At 41.6% G+C, this 24,668-nt stretch overlaps 1 protein-coding gene across 3 annotated transcripts in view; it reads right to left on the bottom strand.

The window, feature by feature from the left end:
- Positions 1-24,236, bottom strand: part of slc12a7b (solute carrier family 12 member 7b) — a 55,012-nt gene extending 30,776 nt beyond the window's left edge. For 2 of the 3 annotated variants that reach the window (XM_030767255.1, XM_030767254.1), the window contains exon 1: positions 11,496-11,748. In XM_030767255.1, the coding sequence (XP_030623115.1) occupies positions 11,496-11,604 (109 nt within the window). In that variant the 5' untranslated portion in view covers positions 11,605-11,748. Of the gene's footprint in view, positions 1-11,495; positions 11,749-24,070 lie in introns of those variants that run through there. The other variant, XM_030767253.1, reaches the window with a different exon arrangement.
- Between the last annotated feature and the right edge of the window lie 432 nt (positions 24,237-24,668).

Raw genomic sequence — 24,668 nt, forward strand, 5'->3', positions numbered from 1 at the left:
GATACAAAACTCAAGCCACGAAAGGCAGCTCGTTCGACACTCACTATAATTTGGACCGTAGAAAAATTAGAAAAATAAATTGTCCCAATGGACAGGTCTTTTAATACTGCCTGAGTGTCCAAACATCTCTAATTCAGCAGAACAATTTATGCATCTGTCCAAGCCGAGGAGGAAAACACTGTTATCGCTCTTATGTGAAAGTGAATGCTGCCACACACTGACTCAAGGTTAGAGAAAACACAGAAACTAACTAACTAAGTAAATAAATAAATAAAATTGGTGCAAATGAAAACGAGCCACCACCAGCTGAAGACTAAATCCCCAAGTGTTTTGTCTGTCACTTACCCAGCCGGCGGGAGCATTCCCCCTGCTCCATGGCAAGGAGTCAAGTGGGGTGGGGTATAGGCTGTTGGGGGTCCCTGGTGAGAGGTGCTAGGGGCTCTCCCTGCTGCCTGAGCTGAGGATGAAGGTATGCTACACTGCGCACTGAGAGTCAGCTGCAGTGACACTGCCAGTGAGATGCCAGCAACACATCATCCCCTGAGCTCTGATCCCTGATCAACGGAGCTCACTCACCGAGGGGGAGGAGCAAAGAGAGAGAGAGAGAGAGAGAGAGAGAGATCGGGGGAAGAGAGATCGGGAGAAGAGAGAGAGAGAGAGAGACGGGGACAGGGACAGAGAAAGAGAGCAGAGTGATGGTATGAATGAGCGGAAGAGAGCTACGCAAGAGCGTAAGTGACAGTGAGAAAATGAGAGCGTGGAACAACAGAAGGAAGAGAGAAAGAGAGAGAGATGCGATGCAATGCTTACTTACCAATGGGAATGCTATAAGAGAAGTCTTTAAGAGCCTGAATGCAGCAATGCTGTACATGAGTACAAGACAGAGGAATTCACTTCAGTCAAACTGTTCTTTTTCTGCCTTTTTTTCCCTTTCTTTTTTTAATTTAAAAAAAATCCAAAATGACTGTATTTCAGTGATGCTCATGCATGACACTTCAGCTAAATACGAAAGCGAGAAGCTTCCTCTACTATGACGCTTCAAGGTTCTGAGATGGATTACCTCAAGATTGGGCAAGATCCTCAGTTTGATGACAAAACACACGCTGGTTATACAAGAATGATGTTACATAGCTGAAGCAGAACAACTAGCAATAGGCTAAAAAACTGCTCCTTATGATTTTGAAACAGAAATTTTCCATTAAGGAATCAAAGCTTAAAACAAACTATGTGCCCATACACACACTCTAACACACACTCGAACTTACACACACACATGAACACACACGCGCACACACACACACACACACACACACACACACACACACACACACACACACCCCTTGTGCAAAGGCAAAAAAGTATGAGGCATGACTTATATCTTTTTACATGCACAGTAAACAGACAGTGTTTCTTGTTTAGGCCATGGACCTTCCTTGCAAGCGAGTAAATTTAAATTTTCCATTTTTATCATCACTTAATTAGTATTTACTGGTCAGTACTTAAGAGCAGGCGAGATTACAGCTTACTTTCTTACTGCTAAGTGCAGTAACACAGTTAGTAAACACAAAGGCACTAGCATGACAGAGGGATACAACCTGGACAGTAAAACAGAGGACACCATGGTTGACATCCTAGGCACTGGACACGTCTCACTTTACTCCAGTGGCATGTGAACTGGAAGGTAATCACTTAACCAGATTAGCCAAATCCTGACCTTTTTATAAAACACAGCCCACCGGAGCCAAGCAGAGGAAGTCTTACCACACAATAGTGTGACTGACCAAAACACAGAAGAGAAAGGAGAAGAGCATGTGCAGTCATTCAGAGTAACTGAGGATTAATCCAGGATGACAGTTGCTGACTATAGAACAGACAACACTTGGATCACAAAACTATCTGATGAGCAATCAGATTTGCTCCTTAAGTGCAGCTGTTTAACTTGGAGGAGTAAACATGATGATGGATTTTAACGGTGGATCTCAAACACCTGGGCTAATTTTACATTTCAGGTGTGACTGATAGGTTACTTTCATACCAGTTTTGTTGTATTTGGACCAAGATGAAATTTATTTACTCATTCACTTTGTGCTTTGTTTTAAAATGTCAATGACTTTTCTCTTTATTTCTTTTTTTTGGGGGGGGGGGGGTGTTTGGTGATTTTCATCAGATCTAATTAGTAACTCCACAGCAACGTTTTGTTGACCACTTCTTAAATCCTGAACAATGAAAACTAAGCTAACTGAGCTGTGGCGTGGGTGAATCCACTGTAAGACAACAGAGCACTGCTTGTGCCAGGTCCGGTCAAGTAAATGTCACGTATGCCGTAGTTTGTGGCGCTTTAAGCTGTTAAGATGTTCAGGTAAAAAGAAGCGTTGATTACATAACACTGTAGACCAGGACAGGAGTAAGGAGAATGAGGAAGAGGACAAGGAGGAGGAGGAGGAGGAGAAGAGGTGGGTTGGAAAGGGGGGGTTGTATCTGTGTTGGGTATGTCCCTCTGAATATGGATCTCATAGGGTACACTGTCATGATCAAAACATTGGTTCTGATGCTGTCCAGAATAATCCATTTCACACCTGTCTGTTAGCTATAGCTGTATTTTCACTGACTAGCCCATTACCAGAAAGCAATGGATTTATCAGTGCAGTTGAAACTAAGTAAAAAAGAGAACAGAATAATAATAACTCAGATGTTATATTCCATAAATCAAGTTGAAAAAGTTGACTGAAGGTCTTTTGTAAATACACTGTACAACAACACACATTCACATTGAAGGGGGCTTAAGAAAGTATGCAGTATTTAATGTGTGACTTGGTTATTACAAGGCCAAACGGAGTCCAATAATGAGAAATATTAAGGTGTAGGAGGACCGCTTCATTCAGAGCTTCATTCAGTTCCCCCCATCCAATACAACCACACACAACCTTGCTCTGAATCTCTCTGAAGGTGCTAACTGTTCCAAGTCTTGTGCCCAAAGTCGCTCTTTAGACAGACTCCTATTCACTCTGCTTCAGAGCCGTCTTCACATACCAGATATGAGAAATCGGTCGTTCAAAGGAGTTTACTTTGAACAAAACGTGGAGGAACGTAACGTCCTGTGGCATGACTTTATTTACTGAGTGCAGAGGGCCTTGTCCAGATTTCCTAAAAAACATACTATAGTATGGTAGATTTAAAAACAGTGGGTGTGTTATGGCTAGGGAAGATAGAGGAATTGATCCTCCAAACTACAGCCCATAATGAAAAAGCACATAAGACATCAGCATGATGTTTTCAATGAAATGCATTAAGTTGTCAAAGCATTATATGTCTGGTATAATCCAGAGGAGTCATCGAAATTATGCTGCAAAAACTTTAAAATAAATCAATTAATAAATAAAATCAGCTTCACACACTGTTTTCGTGACAAATCGCGGTTGTGAGTAGTCCTGTGGACCGAAGGACATCATTCAGTCCAGTGATTGAGTGAAACTAAACAGTGTCTGCGTACAGAGTCAGTGGAAGAATGGCAGGTCATTTATCTAGCCCTACTGTGTGGAAAAATGGATTACTGTCTCTCTATGATGCAGTGACATATGAACTCTGCTCAGTTTCTAATGGTCCCATGACTGTGACAAGACCTCATGTACAATGGTTCAGTTTATATTACTGCCACTCATTTCCTCATTTTATCTCTCTCCCTGTGTCTTTCTCTCTCTCTCTCTCTCTACAACACACACACACACACACACACACACACACACACACACACAAAGACTTGTCATCACATCAGAATTAAATCTGTACTCTCTCTAAAAAGAGTAATGAACATTGGTCAGACAGACACTGTTGTCATATGATATGTAGGGGCTGATCTCTGGTGAGTCAGAGGCCAATCAAGGATCAGTCATGTTAATGCTTCTCATCATAAACAAACAAAAAAACCTGTTTTACACTGTTCTGTAGTCCAGTGAAATGTGACACGGTGATGCTGATGTCTGAGATGAGAGGCCAAGCCAAACAAGGCCATGGATCCTAGAGACACTTGAGCTGTAATTAGCCTAAGTAGGACAGTCCTTGAGTAAAGGGAGTCGTGCGGGAGCAGCAGGTTGTTTGTCAGCAATTGTTTAACATACAACTGAAATAAGCTTGACCAACACCTCAGTCAGTCTGCTCAGGTAAATCAGTTTAATTCAACACAAAGTCACATTTCTCTGACAGAGAGCCAGGGCCATCTTCCACCAGAGGGTGTCACTGTGAGACAGCAGTATTCATATAAGCTCTCCTTTCTCTCTCTCTCTCTCTGTCTCTCTCTCTCTCTCTCTCTCTCGCTGTCTCTCTCTCTCTGTATCTGTAATAAAGCAAGGGACAGGTACCAGAGCTACATGCTGGTACTTGACTCTTGGCAGTAGTTTAAATCACACCTGTTTAAGCCTGCTCGCGTTTGGCCAGGTCCTGACAATATACAGGTTGACCCATGTCAACCATGAAAAGGAAACACAGTAAATCCATAAGCAATATGAGCGACACAATGGTTTTCTTACAGATGCACTAAAGTTGCGCGGCAGTTGCCATGACTACAGGCGAGTGGACCGGTTCTTGTTGCCAAGCTGAAGAAAGTAAGTGTTTATGAGCAGCTGGTGACACCAGGTGTTTTTTCCCCTCGTAAATTACAAACTCACAGGCCCCCTCAACATGGCATAATTTTTTTTTTTGCTTTTTAATGAAGTCAGCAGGAAATTTCCTCCTGATACAGACAGGAGCTCTGAATCAGTTCATATTGGACGGACCAAGCCAGGGTCACGTCGACAGAAGATTTTACGTTAGTTAAGAGGCTTTATGCTGAATTCTGAGGAGCCTTATCTTTCCGTCTTTGCCAGGTGTATGATCTGGCCAGGTAAAGGTGCAGTGGTGCTATCACTTCCACCTTTATGAAAGATAAAAAGTGAAAATACAGACAGGTAAGATGAAAGCAGGACTGAAAAGAAGCAGGAGAGCCAGAAAAAAGAGGTGAAGAAGACTCCTGGGCTACCATGAAATAGGGAAGCTCAGAGAGAGAAGAAGACCCAGAGAGAGAGAGAGAGAGAGAGAGAGAGAGAGAGAGAGAGAGAGAGAGGAGGGAGTAGAGATTCCTGAGACAGTCATTGCCTGTGGGCCTGCCCTGCCTCACCGCTCACACGTGTCTAACAGGTAAAGCAGAACTAGCTCTTATCTAAATGTCCCTCCTCTAAAAACACACCAAGGCTACAGACTTTTTTTTTCTTTTTTTGGGTTGTTTTTCAGACTTTTGCAATTTGCAGGAATGTTCAGTGACTTTCTGTGAGGCCAGAGTGGCTTGCATAAGCCTGCATACAGGACACAGCAGTGTGATTCCACTTAGCTGGAACAGCACTGTCTGACCGCCATCCAATAGAATACCAGTCCACTCTCACAAAGACAGTACATTAGGACTAAATCTAGACACGGCCGAGCTCATGCTTTCACTCACTTTTCAATGAGAGCATTGTCTGTTTAGCACATAGCTGTTACCACTTTGCTCATCTTGTTCTTAACTAACGTGTATTTATATCTTTTCAAACATACTCACTGTGTATGCACACATTTATACTGTTATACTGTGTAGACACAAACTGACAAACTCTTGTATTTTTAAAGACTGTAATTTTACCATTTTATCTTCTTTTTTCCACAAGAATTGGTGGTAATCTATAATAGCATGGACCTACACACATTTTATTTTTAGACATATAGTTACTTCTTTGACTAGTAAGACAAAAAATAGACTAAGATTATTTTTCCCTGCTGTTGCTCTTGGTCTTGTAAAGCCTCGGTTTCGTGAGAAGGAGTAGCTGGACCGTTAACTTTCAAAAACTTGCTTTGTAAAATTTACCTCACCAAGCTCTACAGCAAGTAAACAAAATCATTTTTTAAACTGCAGCCAAATACATTAGCCTCAGTTGACTGACAGCTGAGATTAAGTCGGCCCACACAGTTCCACTGTGTTCATCGATTGCAAATCTCCTCTCTCCACCCTGTCTGAAGCCCTCACAATGACACTCCACAGTGCTTTTGTCTGGACAAGTCCAGGTATTATATAACACACCGCAGGATAAAACAGGTAGAACAAAGCTGTCACCTCTGTGACAGGTAACTTAGAGACTGTTAAAAGCCCGCCCGTTGTAAAGAGGTGTAACGGTTTACCCCATCTGTGGGTCCGTTGTACCTCAGATTTTGGGCTCTGGTTCGGTTTGAATAACAGTTTGGGTTGAAACAAAACTGCGCCAGCTGAAAGTTTTTCTTTCCTTTAAAACATATTGAACTTCAACTAAGAAAAAAGAAAAAATTCAATTCAGACTGCAACAAAGCACTTCAAAAATGATAAAGACAGAAAAGTAATCTTCAATACCTTTAATTTTAAGGCTCCTCTTTTGGAAAATGACTTTAAGAAAACTAAACTGAGTAACAGTTATTTTAAGGCTCTTCTCCATGACGATGAGTGGGAGAAATGTCGACATCAGTATCTTTTCAGGTTCTTCATCAGGAAAATGACTGCAAGATTTCCATTGTCATAAATGACAGCAAAATTGAAGTACTGCCTCAACAGTGATTTCACTGGGGCAGAAGGGTTCTCAATTTTCACACTAAAAAAGCTGAGGTGATCAAAGAAAAAAAAAAAAATCTGTGGTTTGCTCCACATTTACCATGAACCAAGCCCAGGGCTACACATCCTAGGTTTTTGGTTTCAGTACAAAACCATAACACCCCTGGTTATAATGAATAAAATTATATCAACTGGCACCATCTCTGTCAACACACAGCTATTGCTTATCTACAGCTGTTTTTTCCACGTTGCTAAATATGAGCTTCTCTCTAACTGTCAAAAGCATCCACATTTTTCTGGTTAAATCAAAAATTATTTCTTTTCTAAAACAAATTTCAGTGACATTTTCACTTCATTCAGGCCAGCTCATCGATACACTGAGGCCAGCACAGGCAAAGTGAAGGAGGAAGACAATCTGTCAAACATGACAGAACTAATTAAACATGAATTCATTTGACTGTCAAACCATGTAAACAGTGGTAGCTGGTAACTGTGTTCTCCATACTAGGTTGAAGTAGAGTTAAACACTCGACCAACCAATGATTGATACGGTGCTCCTTGTTAATGCGGTTAGAGAGGAGAAATAACCTGAGTTGACCTTTCTTTCATGGCTAAGAAGGAGGCACGTCTGTTTCCCGAAGGTGCCTGAGCAGAGCTAAGCGAAGCAGGCCTCAAAAACGAGCCAATCAATGCGAAGGGAAACACACGCACGAGGCCTTATCAGGGATAGCATATGGCAGACAGAGCAGGAGGCAGGCTGGAGGCCGACCCCACCGTCAGGAAACAGGATATCTGTGTGTGTGTGTGTGTGTGTGTGTGTGTGTGTGTGTGTGTGTGTGTGTGTGTGTGCGTGTGCGTGTGTGTGTGTGAGAGAGAGAGAGAGTTAGAGTGTGAGAGTGTGTGCATCCGTGCATGTGTGTGTGTGTGTGTGCATGTGGAGGAGAGAGAGTCAGCACAACCAAAGCCCATACCCCCCACCCTCACCCCCAAACTGATTCCTAACAGTAACTACTCCCCAATCCCAACCTTGAGCTATCTAAAGAATGCTTCATCCGAGAGTCAACACTTGGCCTAATCCATAAATCATTGAAAACTTCAAAAGCCCGACACAGACGAGACAAGACAGGTTTGTCTAGGCCTCAGCACACGTCCAGTTTCCCGTCCTGTGGATTCTGAGCTCCTGTTATCAGCTGAGGAGGACAGTCTTGTAAACAGTGTTTTATCACAGGTCATCATGGCATATTCGACCTGAGAGATGAAGCGTGGGAACTTGTCGTGGATGGAAGTGTGAGCCCTCATGTCTTGGCTGTAGGCGTGTTGTGTTAGCGTGATAAGTCCGACTCTAGACCGCAGCAGAACGCTGTTGTGTAACCCGGGACAGGACGTACAGCTGTACAGGGGATGCTCCCCCTGGATATTTCATCATTCACCTCAGTGTGGTTATGACGACAGCTCTCACCGAGGTCAAAGTGAAAAACACGGTAAAAGCCTCCCTAAGGACAAGCACTTAATCACTTAACAAAAAAAACAAAAAAAAAAGTGTGAGGCACTGAAGAATAAAACAGGAGAACCTCAGCATGCTGTGTTTTGATCTCTTTGTTTCACTAACTCTTTCTCTTTGTTCGTTGTACTTTTGCGTGAACCTTTCCACTAGTAAATGCTGTTAAAAGTTATGATTCTCTTCTGTTCATTTCTTCTAGTGCAAACATTGCTAATGTGTGTGTTACACAATCTTTGCTTTGCACTTAACAGCCACTACTGATGAATAGCTACCGGGAAAGGCAGCAGTGTGGGTTGGGTGCAGACGCAAAATATGCGTGCATCTGTACGTGTGTGTTTGAGTGTGTGTGTGTGTGTGTGTGTGTGTGTCTGCGTGTGTGAGAGAGACTGCATGTACAAAACAACAGTGCATGTCTCGCAACAATTCATTTGCATGGATGCATTACCCCCACAATCATTAGTGTAGTGCTTAATGTTTCAGAGGAGTTTTACCACAACACTGGTCTATTTAAATGGTACAAACAGAAAAGGGCAAAAGAGAGAAAGAGAGAGAGAGAGAGAGAGAAAGAGAGAGAGAGAGAGAGAGAGAGAGAGAAAGGCGCACAGAGAGGGAGCATTGACCCCCGAGCAGGGCACGAGAGCCAAGGATCAAGGCCTGTTCGCACACTGCCGTAGTCACGCAAGAGTTTCCAAATCCCACTTTGGTATTCAGAAGTGCGTAAACATGTGTAAGTGTGCCCAGAGTACGGGGAGGAATCATTACATTGGCTCTGTCTGTTTTGAAGATAGAAATCCACTGGGTTGACAGAACAGGTTTTCTCGCATGTAAACAAAAACTGAACTGTTGATTTGTTGTGGCCAGAAAATGGATTAAGAACTTTCCAGAAACGCAATATGAATTTGTTAAAATGAGTGATACCCATGAATTTGTCCAGAACACAATTCTTATGTCTGAATGTGGTTCTAGGTGGTGCTAGGGGATTTCTTCATATAGTTATCCTCTTACAAAGCATATGTCATTATCCAGCCACTTCTCCACTCGCAGAGACTGATCAGTGACACCCTGGTTAACTGAGCTGGGTGCTGTAGAACAAAGCACAGCACAGAACAGAACAGCCACGCATCTGTTAGCTCCAGCCCGACAAACTTCACTCAGCTCAGAATGTCGGACATAACCACATTTTGTATTGGACAAAACGAAACACACACACACACACACACACACACACACACAGGTCATGGGAGGAGAAACCAAAAGCATGCAAAGACTGGACACAGATCTGCAGCCTCTGACACACAAAAGTAACTGGAATCACTAAAAGCAAGGCAAGGCAAAATGACAATAAGGGTATAGCAGGGGTAGCACTATCTGAATAGTATTCTAATTATTCACGTTTCTACACATGAACTGTCCCTATTTATGGACGACGACGTGAATCACTGGCACGATAAAACCCTTCAAAAGTCAAATGTCAAAACAATAATGAGCTGAAGAATCAAAAGCATGAAACTCTAAATTGTCTGCAAGTCAAGCATTATTTCACTGAACTGCAAATGATACAAATGAACCAAAACATAACATGTTGTAAGGCAGTAAAAAGCAGCCCTTCCGATTTAGTTGCAGTCCATGTGACATTACAAGCCGATTCTGAACACATTTTTAAAATATCAAAAGCTTCTAAAAAGCTTCCGCATATAGCTTGAACATTAGGTTTTTTTATTTTTTTATTTGTTTTACGAGCAAAAGACAATATAGCCTGGACTATTTGGTTTGGCCAGCTGAAATGGTGAACTGAGCCTCGTAAAAGCGCTGAGTGGGATGCTAAAATGTATGCTACATCTGAAATGGTTTACAGTTACCCTGTTATTCAATTTCTTACTCTCTCTCTCTCTCTCTCTTTTCCTGGTGGAGTTCAGAAATAATCTGACACAGATGTCAGGTTCTATGCTCCATGTAATCAGAGAAGGAGAAGGGAGGGAGACAAAAAAGATCCTTTTAGTCTCTGATGGGGTTTCAGCAATACCCAGACACTCCCAAATCTGCTCACACACACTTACAGACACACACACACACACACACACACACACAAAAATGCTGACGTTGGATCTTCAGATGTCCGTAGACCTTATCAAAAAAAAACTCACGGGAGAGAGACTGTTCCTGGAACAGCCTAGAAAGACAGCAGATAGGAGCAAGCTCTGAGTCTGTGCTGGAGGCTATTGTGAAATCGAGATCTCTACGCGACGCCCCACTGAAGTAAGATGTGATGGAACGGCCGAGAACAATCAAGATACAAGTCCTGTATCAGCCAGGACCTCCACTGCCACCATGGTGAACTCACAGGAGGCAGCTAACCAGGTGGATGAACGACCCTGACCAATGTCGTTCAGAGTCAGAGAGAGAGACAGAGAGCAGAGGAAAAAAAAAAACCAATCATTGCACAACACAGACCCCTGCCAGCCCCGTCAGCTTACATAACTCTAAAAAAACGGCACACTGCTTTTCCAGAGTCTATAAAACGTGAGGGTGTAATTGCACGCCATGGTAGCAATTAGCAGATGCAACAGGATTGGCTGGAGCCTTGTGAAAGAGTGGGAAAAAAACGACAGCAGCAACAACCGTTCTGGAGCTTGAACTCAAGAGGAGTTTGTTAGTGTTTGGCATGCAGCAGGATGCATGCACTCAATGCCATTAGTGTATCAAATAGCTTTCCCTGACATTTAATCAAACACATGTACTCTGTGCCTTTTGTGTACCACAAACCTTTCTCTAACATCTAACTGAACACATGTACTCAATGCCTTTTGTGTATCACATACTTTTCTCTAACATCTAAGTGAACTGTCACTCGACATGAAAATGGCATTCTACCCTGCGTCAGAGGGAAACAACAGCCTGGTGGTGTGATGTCCTGTTCCACTCTAATTATGAACATGGAAACATTAGTCACTTCAATAGAGCCACACTGCCATGTTGCTCTTCAACCAATGACTAACTCATACAGACAGAGAGAGAGAGAGAGGGAGAGAAAGAGAGAGAGAGAGAGAGAGCAGGATAAGATCAGGAGGCATAGGTAGTACTGAATAGACAAGTCAAAGCCTTTAAGAGAATAAGGGGCAGAGAGACAAAGCAATAACCTGTGTTGTCACACCGGCTTGCTAAATCTGCCTCTCAGAAGTTCTCCAGTCGCACGTGTGTGTTAAAAAATATAAGGGGTGGCCTCTGGTTTTTGCCTTCAGCAAGGCAGGGGAGGACGAAAAAAAAAAAGAAAAAAGAAAAACAAACCCTGGAGAGAGTGCTGGTTCAGTCCCGCAGAGGGGCAACATAACAGGAAGTACAACGAGACAGTGCTCCAGGAAAAAATAAAAACATTTTTAAAAAATCAATATCCAAAAGTGTCTTGAACACTCTCACCTGGAGTTTCCTCATCTTCCTCCTTCAGGACATCGTTGTTGTCATCTGTGTCTTCCTCGGATGCCTTCTTGCTGTCATTTACAGGGACCACAGTGAAGTTAGTGGGCATTTTCTCAGCATGTGTATCTCCCTCTCTCACTCTCTCTCTCTTTATCTATGTCTCCCACTCTCAGCCTTCTTTCTCTATTTGCTTGTCTTTTTTTTTCTCAACTGTCTGTCCTCCTCTCTTGTGGCTTTCCTCTGCGGTGGTTCGAAGTTCTCAGTTTCATTCCTATCGCTTGGATACCGGGGGCCCTCATGTGACCAGCCTTTTACCATATATGGAGCTGAGTGCAGCCCCGCCCTGTGGGCCAGGCTCTCTGCAGACACACAGTGAGGAGCTGATGCCTCCTCCCCTTGCTATCTGGCATGGCCATAGCACATACAGCCTGCTGAACTTCCTCAGAGCCACTGTGAATGAGATATGAATGAGACTATTGATTAAACAGTTAGTCTTTCCGGTCACTCAGGCTCAGACAGGCAGAGAGAGAGAGCGAGAGAGAGAGCCTGACTGGAAGACATAAAGGAGGGTGGGGAGAGTCGCTGGCCAAGATTCCCATTGTTTACTGGAACCCAGTTATCAAGTATGGGAAACAGGCTACACCTTCACACCGGCACTTACAATTCACTGTTCACTACAACTTTGAGCTCATCTATAATGAACACGGTGTAGTAGATCGCCATCTAAACTTTTGCAAAAAGTCAAAAGCACACCAGTCAATTAGATGTGATGCAACGTGTCCTCTGCTCCAGTGGAGCCAGGCAGTTAAGGTTTCTGAGCTTGTCTAGAACTATTGTTTCCATGACGAAGACAAAAATCACAGAATTCCAGAACTCCGGCCAACGACTAAAGAATCTTGTCGGAAAAACATTGATAACAGATTCTGCAAAGTGTTTAAATAGTTTCTTCACTGCATCTACTCACAATCTATTCATCTAAAGATGCATGTCAGATGTTCTTGTCCACTCTAAATCCACACAAAGTGAAATGAAGACACCATCCTAATGGACATACACACAAACAGTTTACAAGTGTTACTTTTCTTGGAATGGTTCCATAGCAACGCCCTGTATCCATTTAAAAAAAATAATAAACTTGGAAACTTCACATGTACATGTACTGCATAAGAAGGGGACAAAGCAGTTTCCAATTTCTTCTAACTGGGCAGGACTTTATTTTTGGAGAATCTGTTGTCCAGATCACAAGTGTCACTGCAACACTGCTGCATCATTTCATGGTTTAAAGTAAAACAAAGCAAAAAGCTCCCTTGTGCTTTTCTTTGCCTTTAACGATCGATTCACAGAAACCTGCACTGGTTAGGCTGATATGTAAATCTCATAACGTCTTGTGCTTTCTGCATTGCTTTGCGCATCTGTTTGCAAGAGACAAAAAAAAAACGTTGTTGCAACAACACAAACAAACAGAAACACTTCTCCATCTTGGAATAACAACAGTGTAGTGTTATGTTTTTCAGCGACATTAAAAACCCACCCTTTCCGTCCTGTTTATGTGAAACCATTTTTTTAGTCGAATAAGTAATCAAAGTCGGTCAGAAAACAGCTGTCATGGCTGGTGTGAGTACAGCTTGGCAGAACTGAGGCAGTGGAAAACTCTCAGCTGGGCTCGAGCTCTTAAACTTCATAGCTCTCTTATCTCCATATTCCACTAGCTGTGGCACGAAATAATCAAGGAGTCTACTGCCCTGAAAACAAAGAGTGTCTATGCCTAGAAACAGCCACTCAATCCTGGACGGCTCCTGCCAAAATTTCCTCATGGTAAGTCATTTATCTTATAATGACTGCCTGGCACACAGCTCAAGTCTTCCAATTTTGGATGCGCTGGGACCAGTTCAAACCAGTCCATGAGTAGGCATGTGTACAGTCACTGACAGACTAGGAACCACTGGGATTATTTTGTTCGGGTATATGGGTGTGTATATGCGTGTGTTTCTCTGTTTGAGAGTCCTCTGGGGAGTTGGCCTATCATGAGGAGCACACGTGATGTTAACCACATATGACAGCCCAGAACATTTATGAAGATACTTGCTTTTGAATGAAAGAGGACTCCTGAAGTGTATTCTCACCCCCCCCCCCTCCCCAAACGATTTCATTTTCTTTAACTGGTTTGACATCTCTAAAACAAAGGGTGGTGTTTTAGCATGCAGATTAAAACACTACGTACTGCACAATATGTGGACTCTTTTTCACAGTAATCAGTTAATTCCAGTTTCACATTTCCTAAGTGTGAGGTCAACCACATAAAACACACACACACACACACACACACACACACACACAAACAGAATAACTTGAGGAAGTTTATCTGGTCAGCAAGTTTCTGATGTGAGAATGTTGAGAGAATGTCACTTAAAGGCAATCAGTAGTTGAATGCTCACTGTATGATGAGTAAAGAGGACTTGAAAAATGAGGAGAGAACAATGAAATGTTTGCTAGAAGCACACAAGGTTTCAGCATCTGATATTACTGTGTTTCTTAAGATCTCCACATCAGTTTGAAGTGCACTACATCAACTGTCTCAAAATGTGAGTTACAAACCATTATCCATTCCTCTGATCTGTATCATGATAGTAATGATAGTGATAGTAATCTACTAAACTTGTCTTATTCTCAGATAACCTTTTAAACCCGTCTAATTCTCAAATATGAGAAACGTAGTATGTTACTGTGGGCACTGTTACTATGGCAATAAATCAGACTGCCTCTGTGACATGGACATATAAAGGAAGATACAAAGCGTACAAAATGAACATACTCAACACACAAAGATATGTTCACCTTATTCCATGAACAGGTGATAACTTTACTTTAAATCCTAATTCACTATAAACTGATTTAGAAGAAAAAAAACCGAGCATGCAGGTATGAAAGAACCTTCATAAAAGAAGCTAAACACTATTTTTATTACTAACATTTTTTTATTACAAACATTTCGTGAGCCATGTTCTAGGAAGGTTGCCAAGAAAGTTTTGCAACACATTTTGTATTGCTATTAATATACCATAGCATTACTTGAACATACTTGTAGCATATGTAAATGCAGTCACTTCTTCACCTTTCGAATAACCTTGTGACCATCTCCACGCCTCTTCCCACTGATGGTGTCTCTTCACTCACTCTGAACAGGTGGAAATCATGTTAAGGGGGGACCTCAGCAACATTTTTGTGAGGTCAAACTCCCCTTAAACATTCCTGGGATTTTATTTTTTTTTTAAGACTTTGAATGTAGTCTCATGATGTTTACCAAAATCATCACTTCTGCACCCAAAAAAACCATACAAACAACAACAAAAAAAAGTTGTCATAATTGTCCCCACTCACAAAAATGTTGTTGAAATCCTCCTTCAACATGAGAACACACAACCACACATAAATTTGGAAACATAGGATGCAATCCCAAAAATGCAGGTGGCCTATTCGCCCTCATCCAGCACAGATGGACAGCACAGATCTTGTTCCCTCAGATTTGTACCTGTCCAGAGCCCTCAGAAGTGCCATCAATGGGAAGAGGTTTGGAGGTGATGATGCGGTCAATGAGAAGGTGAAAAGGCGACCGCAACTGTAGGATTAAGACTGGAACAAGAAGAGGGTGTATTGTTTCTTACTGGGGCAAGGCCGTTACAGCTGACAGAGATTATATAGAAGAACGAGGAGTGTAACAAATACATTTGCTTACCCTGAGTATGCTTAAACAATGCAATAATAAACTACTTAAAATAAAAAGGTTGTGCTGTAAAACTTTCTAGGCAACCCATGTACATGTAACGGGGAATACAAAGTCAAGACCGTTCACACAATTTCATATTTCTCGTCAGCTATAGGACTCATTTTACCATAGACACAAATCGGGCACTTTCCCTCCAAAAACCAGGTTCCTGTCTCTTCCAAGAACCAGGGCACTTTCTCTTCAAAACCCCCCACAGAGAAGACCAGACCTCCATGGAGACTATCAACCTCATCATCACGGTCTGGTAACGCAGGGAGAGGTTGTGAGACTACGGTGGGAAAGTATCAAAAGGACGTGCATTGTAAACACCAAAGCTATAACTTGTGGATCAACAGGCATTGCTTTGATTTGATATGTTATTACTTGGACAGGATGTATCACAACCTCACAAGCCCTTGTATAAAATTAAAGGCGATAGCAATGTTCACGAGAGAGCAGCAGACACTAAGCAGAGAGCTAAGTACCAATCCTTTCTGGTTTTGGCATCAGCCTGAGGGAAAGGATCTCTGTCAGTAAAGGCAAGACAGTGTGAGTGGAGAGAATCCCCGCTTATGTGTACCCACAGGGAAAGTTCGCAGGACACTAACGGTACGGAGCGGTAGTTTTATCTGCATGTTAACAGAAAAAAGTCCTAAAGCCTCACTGGCTTGCTGCCCGCAGGATGCAGCCTGAAGGCAGAGGGAGAGGTCGTTTCTGTTGTTACAGAGAGACGAGAGGGATTTCTGGTTACTGAGAACTATGCAGAACGACCCCAAAGCACAGGACATTCTAAAGTTTTGAAGGCAGTAACGTCTATCCTGATTAATGCAGCTCCTGCTGACTTCAGTGTAAATAAACATTCATTAGGCTCCCATTTATGGTTCCGTTGCATCATTGTGCTGGATCCAGCATGTAGCCTGGTTTCCCCCACCCCCTCCCCCTGAATAAGACCAAGGACGGAGAGAAATCAAACACCTCACAAAGCTTTATTAGAATTAGAAGACTCTCTTGCAAACATTGTCTGGAAGTTTAACATATTGGTTAAGTCGACTGTTCGAATGTGTATGAATGATTCAGGATGTTCTTGATTCACTGTAATATGATAAAAACTAAGACAATGTTTATATATATATATATATATATATATATATATATATATAAAACGTAATCATATGACAAACCCCAAGACGGACTTCGAAAATATAAGGTTTACAAGTCCTACTTATAGCAAAATATTAGGCAAGTCAAACAATTAATTCAGAATTTTTGCCAATTGTTCATTCTAAGAGTGAGCAGTCATGCTTGTGAAATCAGATATGTGTGAGAGATCCATAATCACAGAAGCTCTAGAGAGGACTATGCAGGTTTTCAAGGCCAGAAAAGGTAAATTATCTGTTCTATTTCGGACACAGTGGTTTAGAGAGACTCTCATCCTGGAACACAGCGCTATCGAGCGATGAGACATCAGAGATGCACAGCACCAAGATACTATCTAATGCATTCCCTCATCTCATGAAAGGAGGTTAAAATTTCACTCCTGTTCACTGACTTGAATGTATGGCTGCAAGATTCGCTGCATAATAATAATCGCAATCGATAAACTTCACCACCCCGATTAACTAATCATAAAATGCTAATCACAATGAGCTCCTCTTATGAATATAGCCATGCTATCAAACAGTGTTTCTCAGCATATGTGCATGATGTAATCTTGCTAACCAATCATCGACGATTACATTCAGTGTAGCGTTTTCTGACAAATCACGGGAGTTGTGCAGAATAAGAGGTTTTCCAAAGTTTGCTCTGGATAAACAGAAGAGAAAAGGTCTGAAATAATGCAGGGAAAACTGTCACCTGTTGCCATTCCCCTGTAAGTCTGAAATGCCTTCACATGCTTGGATTTTACCTATAAATCCTTACACACTGCTCATTTATAATAGGGCAGCATGTGAATTTGGGGATATACTTGTTCATTCATACACATAAAATTACAGAAGTTTTTACATAAATGCTTGTAGCAAGATGCTAAGCACATTTATATTGACTGTAGTGTAATAGTGCGGTAAAAAAAAAATGTATACTGAGAGAGCGGAACATTAATGGGATGTACAATCTCGGTTAGGCACAATCACCCTAATTAGCCCCAACATATGAACAAGAATAATCGCAAATTATCACAGAATAATTACTAGCCTATGGTTATGCTCACGCAGCCCTATTCATGTGCTTCTAAACTACGTGAAACATTTTAAGAAATATTTTCATATTTCTTGGCCACGTCAGAGGTTCTACAAAGAACAATCTTTCATCAATTCTCTTTACCTTCATAAATAAATCTGCCAATTCAAGTTAACTTTTTCAATGCAGCACCATACTAACTTCAGCACCATTTCCAAATTTTTCTTCAAATTTTACCATAGTCCCCTTTCTTACATTCGTTCACCCGTAATCAGAGCACAGACATCTTATTTGGAAACCAAAATGGTTTCAACTCTCTCAAGTTACCCTCTTTTTGTCGATATCAAAACCTCGACTATAACAATTACATAATGACAAAAGTGTTAACTCCCTACCTTTCAACTAATTTAGGTTTAAGCTACAACAACAGACGAATACGAGGTAAAGACTAGGGCTGGGTGTCCTTTAAAATTTTTTGGTATTGGTGCCAATACTGGTACCTGGAATTCAGTGCCGGTTTCGAAACATTACTTTTTTCAGTACCTCATTATGCTCCTTGTTGTTGTTTTTTCACAAAAAGGTTCACAACTTTTCACAACTCATTTTTTACAACCATCAACTGACCTCTCTCTGCTCCAAAAATGATGACAAACATAGTTCATGTCAGGCGGTCACCCTCGAGTGTTTTCAGAATGCAAGTTATAAGTTTTGTCTGGGTGGTTTCTCAATTTTGATTCTGAGTCTCTGTCAGGTAAAAGTTTGAGAGGGAATAACACACATTCTGAGACAAAATGCTACATTACAAGAATAATATAAAGTAAGCAGTAACATAAACAACACCATGGTGTGCAGCACAAGAGAGTGCTGGATTTAAAAGTTAGAAGTACTATTACTATACCATATACCATAAGACATACCATAACATACCATGAGATACTAAAATACTGTAACACCATGGTATTATGGGCAACTAAAGTTTACCAGAAGGCATTGTTTGACTGAATGTCTACATGGTACCATCAGAAAATGGTAAAATGTCGTGTACAATGGGGTTAAAAGTACTCCCTCAAACATCCTCTTGTATGACCAACTGTGCATATGCGAACGTTTTCAGGTTTGACTAACTACTGCCACCTTCTGTCCTCTCTCGGATAGTTACTGTAAATGTGTTTATGAGCTTATTTTCTTTGGGCTGAAATTAACGGCAATATCAACGTGACTGTTTATGTCACTTGTGGGCTTAATAAGACCTAGATCACAAAGAAACTTATAAGCTGTAAAGATGTCTGCCACAAACTATCCGCACACAAATGCATGAGAAAACTGGGCTATTTTGTAATTCTGTAATTTGGTGAAATTTGAAGATTTTTTTTTTCCTGGCATGCTTACATGCTCCCAAACAAAATTTTCCACTTAACATTTCTTTCCTCATTGACATTTCCATTTCAAGGTTTTGGATTGTCAATAGTCTCTTTTATCCAAGCCTTTACTTCTGAACGTAGATTGCGAGGTAAAAAGTGATAAAATTGCCTGTTTGTCTTATAAACCCTCAACCATTTTTGCAGGTTTCTCACTGTCTTTTCCTGTTCCTATTCCTGCTTCAACGAATGGCATGACGTTATAGAAAGAGTGTGTGTGTGTGCGTGTGTATGTGTGCACGTGTGTGCATGCAGGTGGGGGGGGGGGGGGGGGGGGGGGGCGTGCATTTTAAAAGAGCACAGCACTGATCCCTAAAATGGTCATGTGAACTTCACTCTGTTAGACCTCACACAGGGCATGGATTAACACCAAACCCATAGAACACATAAAAATAATCATTGTCCTGACTTCAAAACAGTAGAGTCAAATTCAGGAGGGGCTTAGGGTCACTTTCGTTTCGACCAAAGCAGCTTTTAGCAAGTGGAGGGTCACTCAGGCATACTAAGGGGGACCACCTGTCTCAAATGTCACTACACATGTTACTCTCTCAGCTGTCTGACGGACACGACAGGATCGGGTGACACTTTTTCATCCTTACGCAACGCAAGCTGCATAACCAGAGAATGCTATGTCGTATTTGCCCGAGCGTTGGCACACACTCTCTCTCCTGTGCTTGGGAGAGGTTTCCTGAACTGGGGAACAGGGGGTAAGCAGAACCGGGGGGAAAATCAAAACTGGAGCCAATGGTGTGAGTAGCTTAGCTCATTTCCATGAAAGAGGCAATTCTATTGTTCAGTTGAAATCACTTGAGAGTACACATTTTTTATGCAGTGTTAAGTGGAATGAACTGGTTTAACTTGTTCACAGAGATTCCCCTCTATAATCATGGAAATGACCCAAGTCTGTCATGGTTCATCTCAAACTGGGCATTTGATCATCCATTCTATACTGCTTTGTTTTTTGCAATGGTTTCCTTAAATATGAAAGAGGTGAAGCCTCAGTTTAAAATCAAGAACACACACACACACAAACACACACACAAACACACCACACACATTTACATAACTACACAGCATTCTAAAATATTCTGTATGTTATGGCCTGTGTAAGTCAGCAGAGTCACTCTAAGGTTTAGCACACAACAGCTTAAGGCTCTAGTCAGTGGAGTTTGACAGTTGTATGCACTGTTTTCCACACCAAGTGCCTCGGGTACTTTTGGGATCGTCAGATGAACTCATCATCGTCGTCTCTGTGAGCAGGAGTCAGTTGAAACCCATTTGGAAAATCCCAACAAATGTTAAAATGTGCATGAAGAACACCCACCCTCCTAAAGTCTTTCTCACTCACAAGGGAAGCTGAGACGCATAATGCTTTCAGTAGCCAATACCAGCGAATTACAATAGAAGGAAATTGGGCAACATGAGTCATGTCATAATTAGTGAGTCCTGCATCAGACTAACAGTTTACTAACAGTGGAAAAATACACAAGAAAAACCTATGAGCACTAAGTGGAAGACGCCCCCGGAAACAGAACACGCATCTGAATAAAACTATTACAAGAAAACTGAACAAAACAGTGCAATGGGCATACCATAGGAGAAACCAAGAGATGGGAGAAGGCCTGAAGGCCAGAATTCCTACTGTGTTTCCGCAAATACTTTTACCCATCTCAGCATTTACTGTGACACTAAACCTAACCCTAGCCCTAACCCTAATCAGTCAAAACAAAAGATTCAAAAAGCCTATTGACCTGTCCCTGACGGATATGAAAATATTTCACCAGCTGCCATAACTAAAGGCCTTAAATGGTGTAGAACTAACCAAACGCCAAGACCTGGAGACGGATCCACCCTTTTTTGGCATGGAGTAAACTGGTGCTGAAAAGTCAACACGAGAAGGAACACGGGGAAGACAGATGCTGGAGTCAAGATATTTGAACTGTACTGACTGGAGACTCCAAATTAAGATGTGGGGCACTATTTGATACCCACAGAGTAAAACCATCCACTCCTTCTGTTACCTTCCCCCGAAGCATCCACTGAAAACATTCCTCTCCATCAGACCCAGGGTTGAGATCCACTATGATCAAAATGATCCTTCAGATGAGGTCTGGCTATTGCCTTTGCAAAAGGTACTGTAAAGACTGACTGATTCGGCTTTTGAACACAAACGTTGCATAAAATAACTTCATAACCATGGTTACTGTTATTGTCTTTGTTTCCATCACATGCTGTCCATTTTCTTTTCATTAAAAACACAAAAGCATTCTGGTTACCGGGTCAAGCTGCGTCTATGATTACACTGGATTATAAATTACACTGTGTCCATGAAGACTGAGGCTTGGTCAAAACAAATAAAACCCCATGGTAACATATGGCACAATTTGCATCAAGCTGTTGCCCACATAAATAACTATAATCGTGGTATAATTACTGGCTCAGTGTCTTATCTTTCCTAAGTAGCTCAAGGTGGAGCAGGTAGGCTAATTGACCGAGGCTTAATGACTATTGTGTGTTGACAAGTAGAGACTGTTTGGTATTCAGCTAAAAGACAAATGCATTCATAACACTCTGCTAGGCTACAATCGTTATGACATATTCACTGGGTTTAAATGATATATGAGATAATACGGACAGAGATGTTCTTATGTCCTTGTGTTGGTATAAAATCCAGTATGGATTAGACTGTCGGATGTAATATGACCCTAAAGTGCATATTTACAGTAGGATACCTCTCATTTCACATAATGTTAAAGAGACACACACCTCGAGACCTGGGCCAAGCGCGTACGCATCAAAGCACAATTGTGTCAGAGAGATTTGCATTGCATGAATGATGGGATAAAGTCGAGGGAAACCAGGTAAAGAATGTAAAATGCAGTTCAGTGAGACTGTAGCTGCTTCTGGTTCTTCTGCATCCTGCTGTTTTTTTTTCCCCTAAGATGTATTCAGTCAAGGAAATGTTACAGCTATTTATCTTCACAGAAAAATAGTGGTTAATTGATTCTGATTGTAACATCCTTTACAGAGAGCTGTCAATTATCTAAAGTTGTTCGATTGTTTGAGAATTTGAGATTTGCAGACCAAGGCAGCTCTGAAAAACTTAAGTGAAGACCTGACATAACAGTGAGCTATTTCACCTGACACGCCCCAGTTGACATCCCCTCCACAATTCCTGCCAGCCCGGACGTCCAGAGGAAGAACCTTATATACAGTCTGTCACTTCACAGAGACGAACGCAGACATACTCCATCAACAGCTCTGTAGAGCCAGCTGAGTGAAGAGATTAGAAACTGGAGTGGACATCCAGAGATTTCTCTTTCAGCTGTAAAAGTTCTTCTGTCTGTGCTGATGCCTGACATATGAGATATGAGGTTATGAAGCATCATTCAGTGTCTTGAAGTCCTCCATAGAGCTATCCTCAATCCCGGGAGGATTTTATTAAGTTTGCTCCATATGGGAAAAACAGTTACTGACCAGACTGTGTTTGTGAAGATGCTCTGAAAATGCATATTGTAAACAAAAATTTGAGGCATGTATACTACGGACATAGGACAAAATGGACCTTGTGCTGAGAAATCAGGGTTCCATTCAAATCCATCATTATCCAGAGACAAACTGTATTGACCAAGACTGTATTGTTTGATTTCCCCACCAGTACAGTGCAACTCAGTTTCCCAAATTGAGATATCTGCAAGTCACTGATTCAGTTAGCAAAATTTGTTATCCTAAACCAAACATAAAGGTTAGGGGAAACAACAAAATGGGAACAGAGAGTCCCCTCCGAAGCTCAGTTAAGTTTCCGTGAGTATGTTTGGGCAGTGCCTAGTTCACTAGCAGCATGGAAAACAAACAGACCCTGTCAGACTAACAGCTTCCAACAGCTGAGCATGAAATGTGGTTTACCACAAAGATCATTTAGTGTTCCAAAAGACAGGTCTATACTTGTCCCCATGCTAATATGAAGGAGTACTACTGAGCAAATGGGCTTCATTTTATGATAAACGGACCGTGGGTTGAACAGATGGAATGGTTTGTTTTCTCAGGACCCCTGAAGCGGACGGTAATGCTTCATGTTGGATCAGCCTGCTCAAAGTTCAATAACAATAATTAAAAAATAACAACAACAACAATAATAATAACCTGCAACGAGGAAAAAAATGTTAAATGATTTTAAAATGGGACGATTCCACAGAGCAACAACAATTCGTAAAACATAAAAATTGAAAACAATTCTTACTATCTTAGCGCTGCTTCTATTATTATTCCATGATTAGGAGAAATTTTTTAAAAAAAACTTATTTTAGTGCCATTGTTTTAACCACCTTCTCTCCCTCTCCTTCTCTCTCACACACACATACAAATAATGCAAAGCATTAATGAAACACAGGGGAGTCTAACATAAATAAAACATGTAGTAATGTCGTTAAATACAGGTTGTGAAGTTGCACCAGTAAGTGTTAAACACCATCAAAATACATCCGGGAGAGCCAAATAAAGTGCCAACAAGTGAACGGTCCGCATTGCATACATGTGGTGACAAATGGAGAACGCCCCGGTGAGGTAGCCTATACCTCAAGTCTATAAAGAACATTCCGGACGGACTAAATAAATCTGGCACCAGCCTGTTACGAAAAGCACTGGGTAATTATGAAAAATAGGATGCCCGGTAGTGTGACGCAAGTTAAGGATACCGTGGCACCTGTTGCTATGACTCTTGTTGAACTTAAGGCGCTGACTGTTAATCACAACAATATATTCTCAATTAAAACTATAACATCATATACAAGGCAAAACATATTACATTAGAGGTTCCCTTTCACTGACAGACGACACCTCACACCAAAAAAAGCCTATTTATGCCCTGTCTTATTGTACAAAGTCAATGCAAACACTGTTGCGCGGGCACGAGGAGACGGCTTCAAAATAAAACATTTCCAAAACCCGAATATGATTTTCATGCTAAAAGTAATAAAGAAACATATTATGATTACAAACTTAAACCAACGATATGCCCGGAAAACATAACGCTAGCCAACGTTATATTTTCCGGGCATAACCGCTAGCCAACGTTCTCAAATTTGCTTCCCATAAATAAATGCACTGAAAGGTGTATTTTATCGACATTTTATGCAGGTGAACTGTGAGAGGTGCTTGCCACATCAGTTGAACTCACTGAATTACAACACACAGTGACCATTTCTAACTGCCCTCACCATACTTATTCGGCTCCCTGCTGTACTCCAGAATCGGAACCGCTCTTTGCAGCTCTATCGAATCGCCTTCAGCTCCTGAGCAAGCAGGTACAGGATCCCTGTTGACCTCTTCGCCGATGCTTTCATCGCCGTGCCCAACGGGGATGACAACAAATCTTTCGGTCATATCTGTCGTCCGTTTCTCGGACTTCTCCAGGCTTTACAAAACTTCAGGGATCAGACGGCTCTAATCTGTGAATCATAATCGGCAGTCTACACTGTGCAGAGGGAGCTCATAAAACAATGTATGGGCACACGCATACATGTTCCACAAGATTGATTACACTGAAGGCGTGCCCAATTGAGGTGCTTTCTCATTGGCCAAGGACTCGCACGAGCCAGTGTCAATCCGAGCTAAATGCAAATTTGTAATGAAGGTAGTTCAAATTGTAGGCGCATAACCTGGGCGTTAACATGAATTAAATGTGTTTGTATGGTAAATAAGTTTTCGAACTAATGCTGAAATAGCACAGAGAAACGAATTTTTTTTTCGTACAGTGGAGCAGATTAAGAAGCGAAATTTGGTTTTAGCTAAATCCGTAACTAGCCACCCACCGCA

Source organism: Chanos chanos, chromosome 3 (assembly GCF_902362185.1).
Source record: "Chanos chanos chromosome 3, fChaCha1.1, whole genome shotgun sequence".
Taxonomy (NCBI): Eukaryota; Metazoa; Chordata; class Actinopteri; order Gonorynchiformes; family Chanidae; genus Chanos; species Chanos chanos.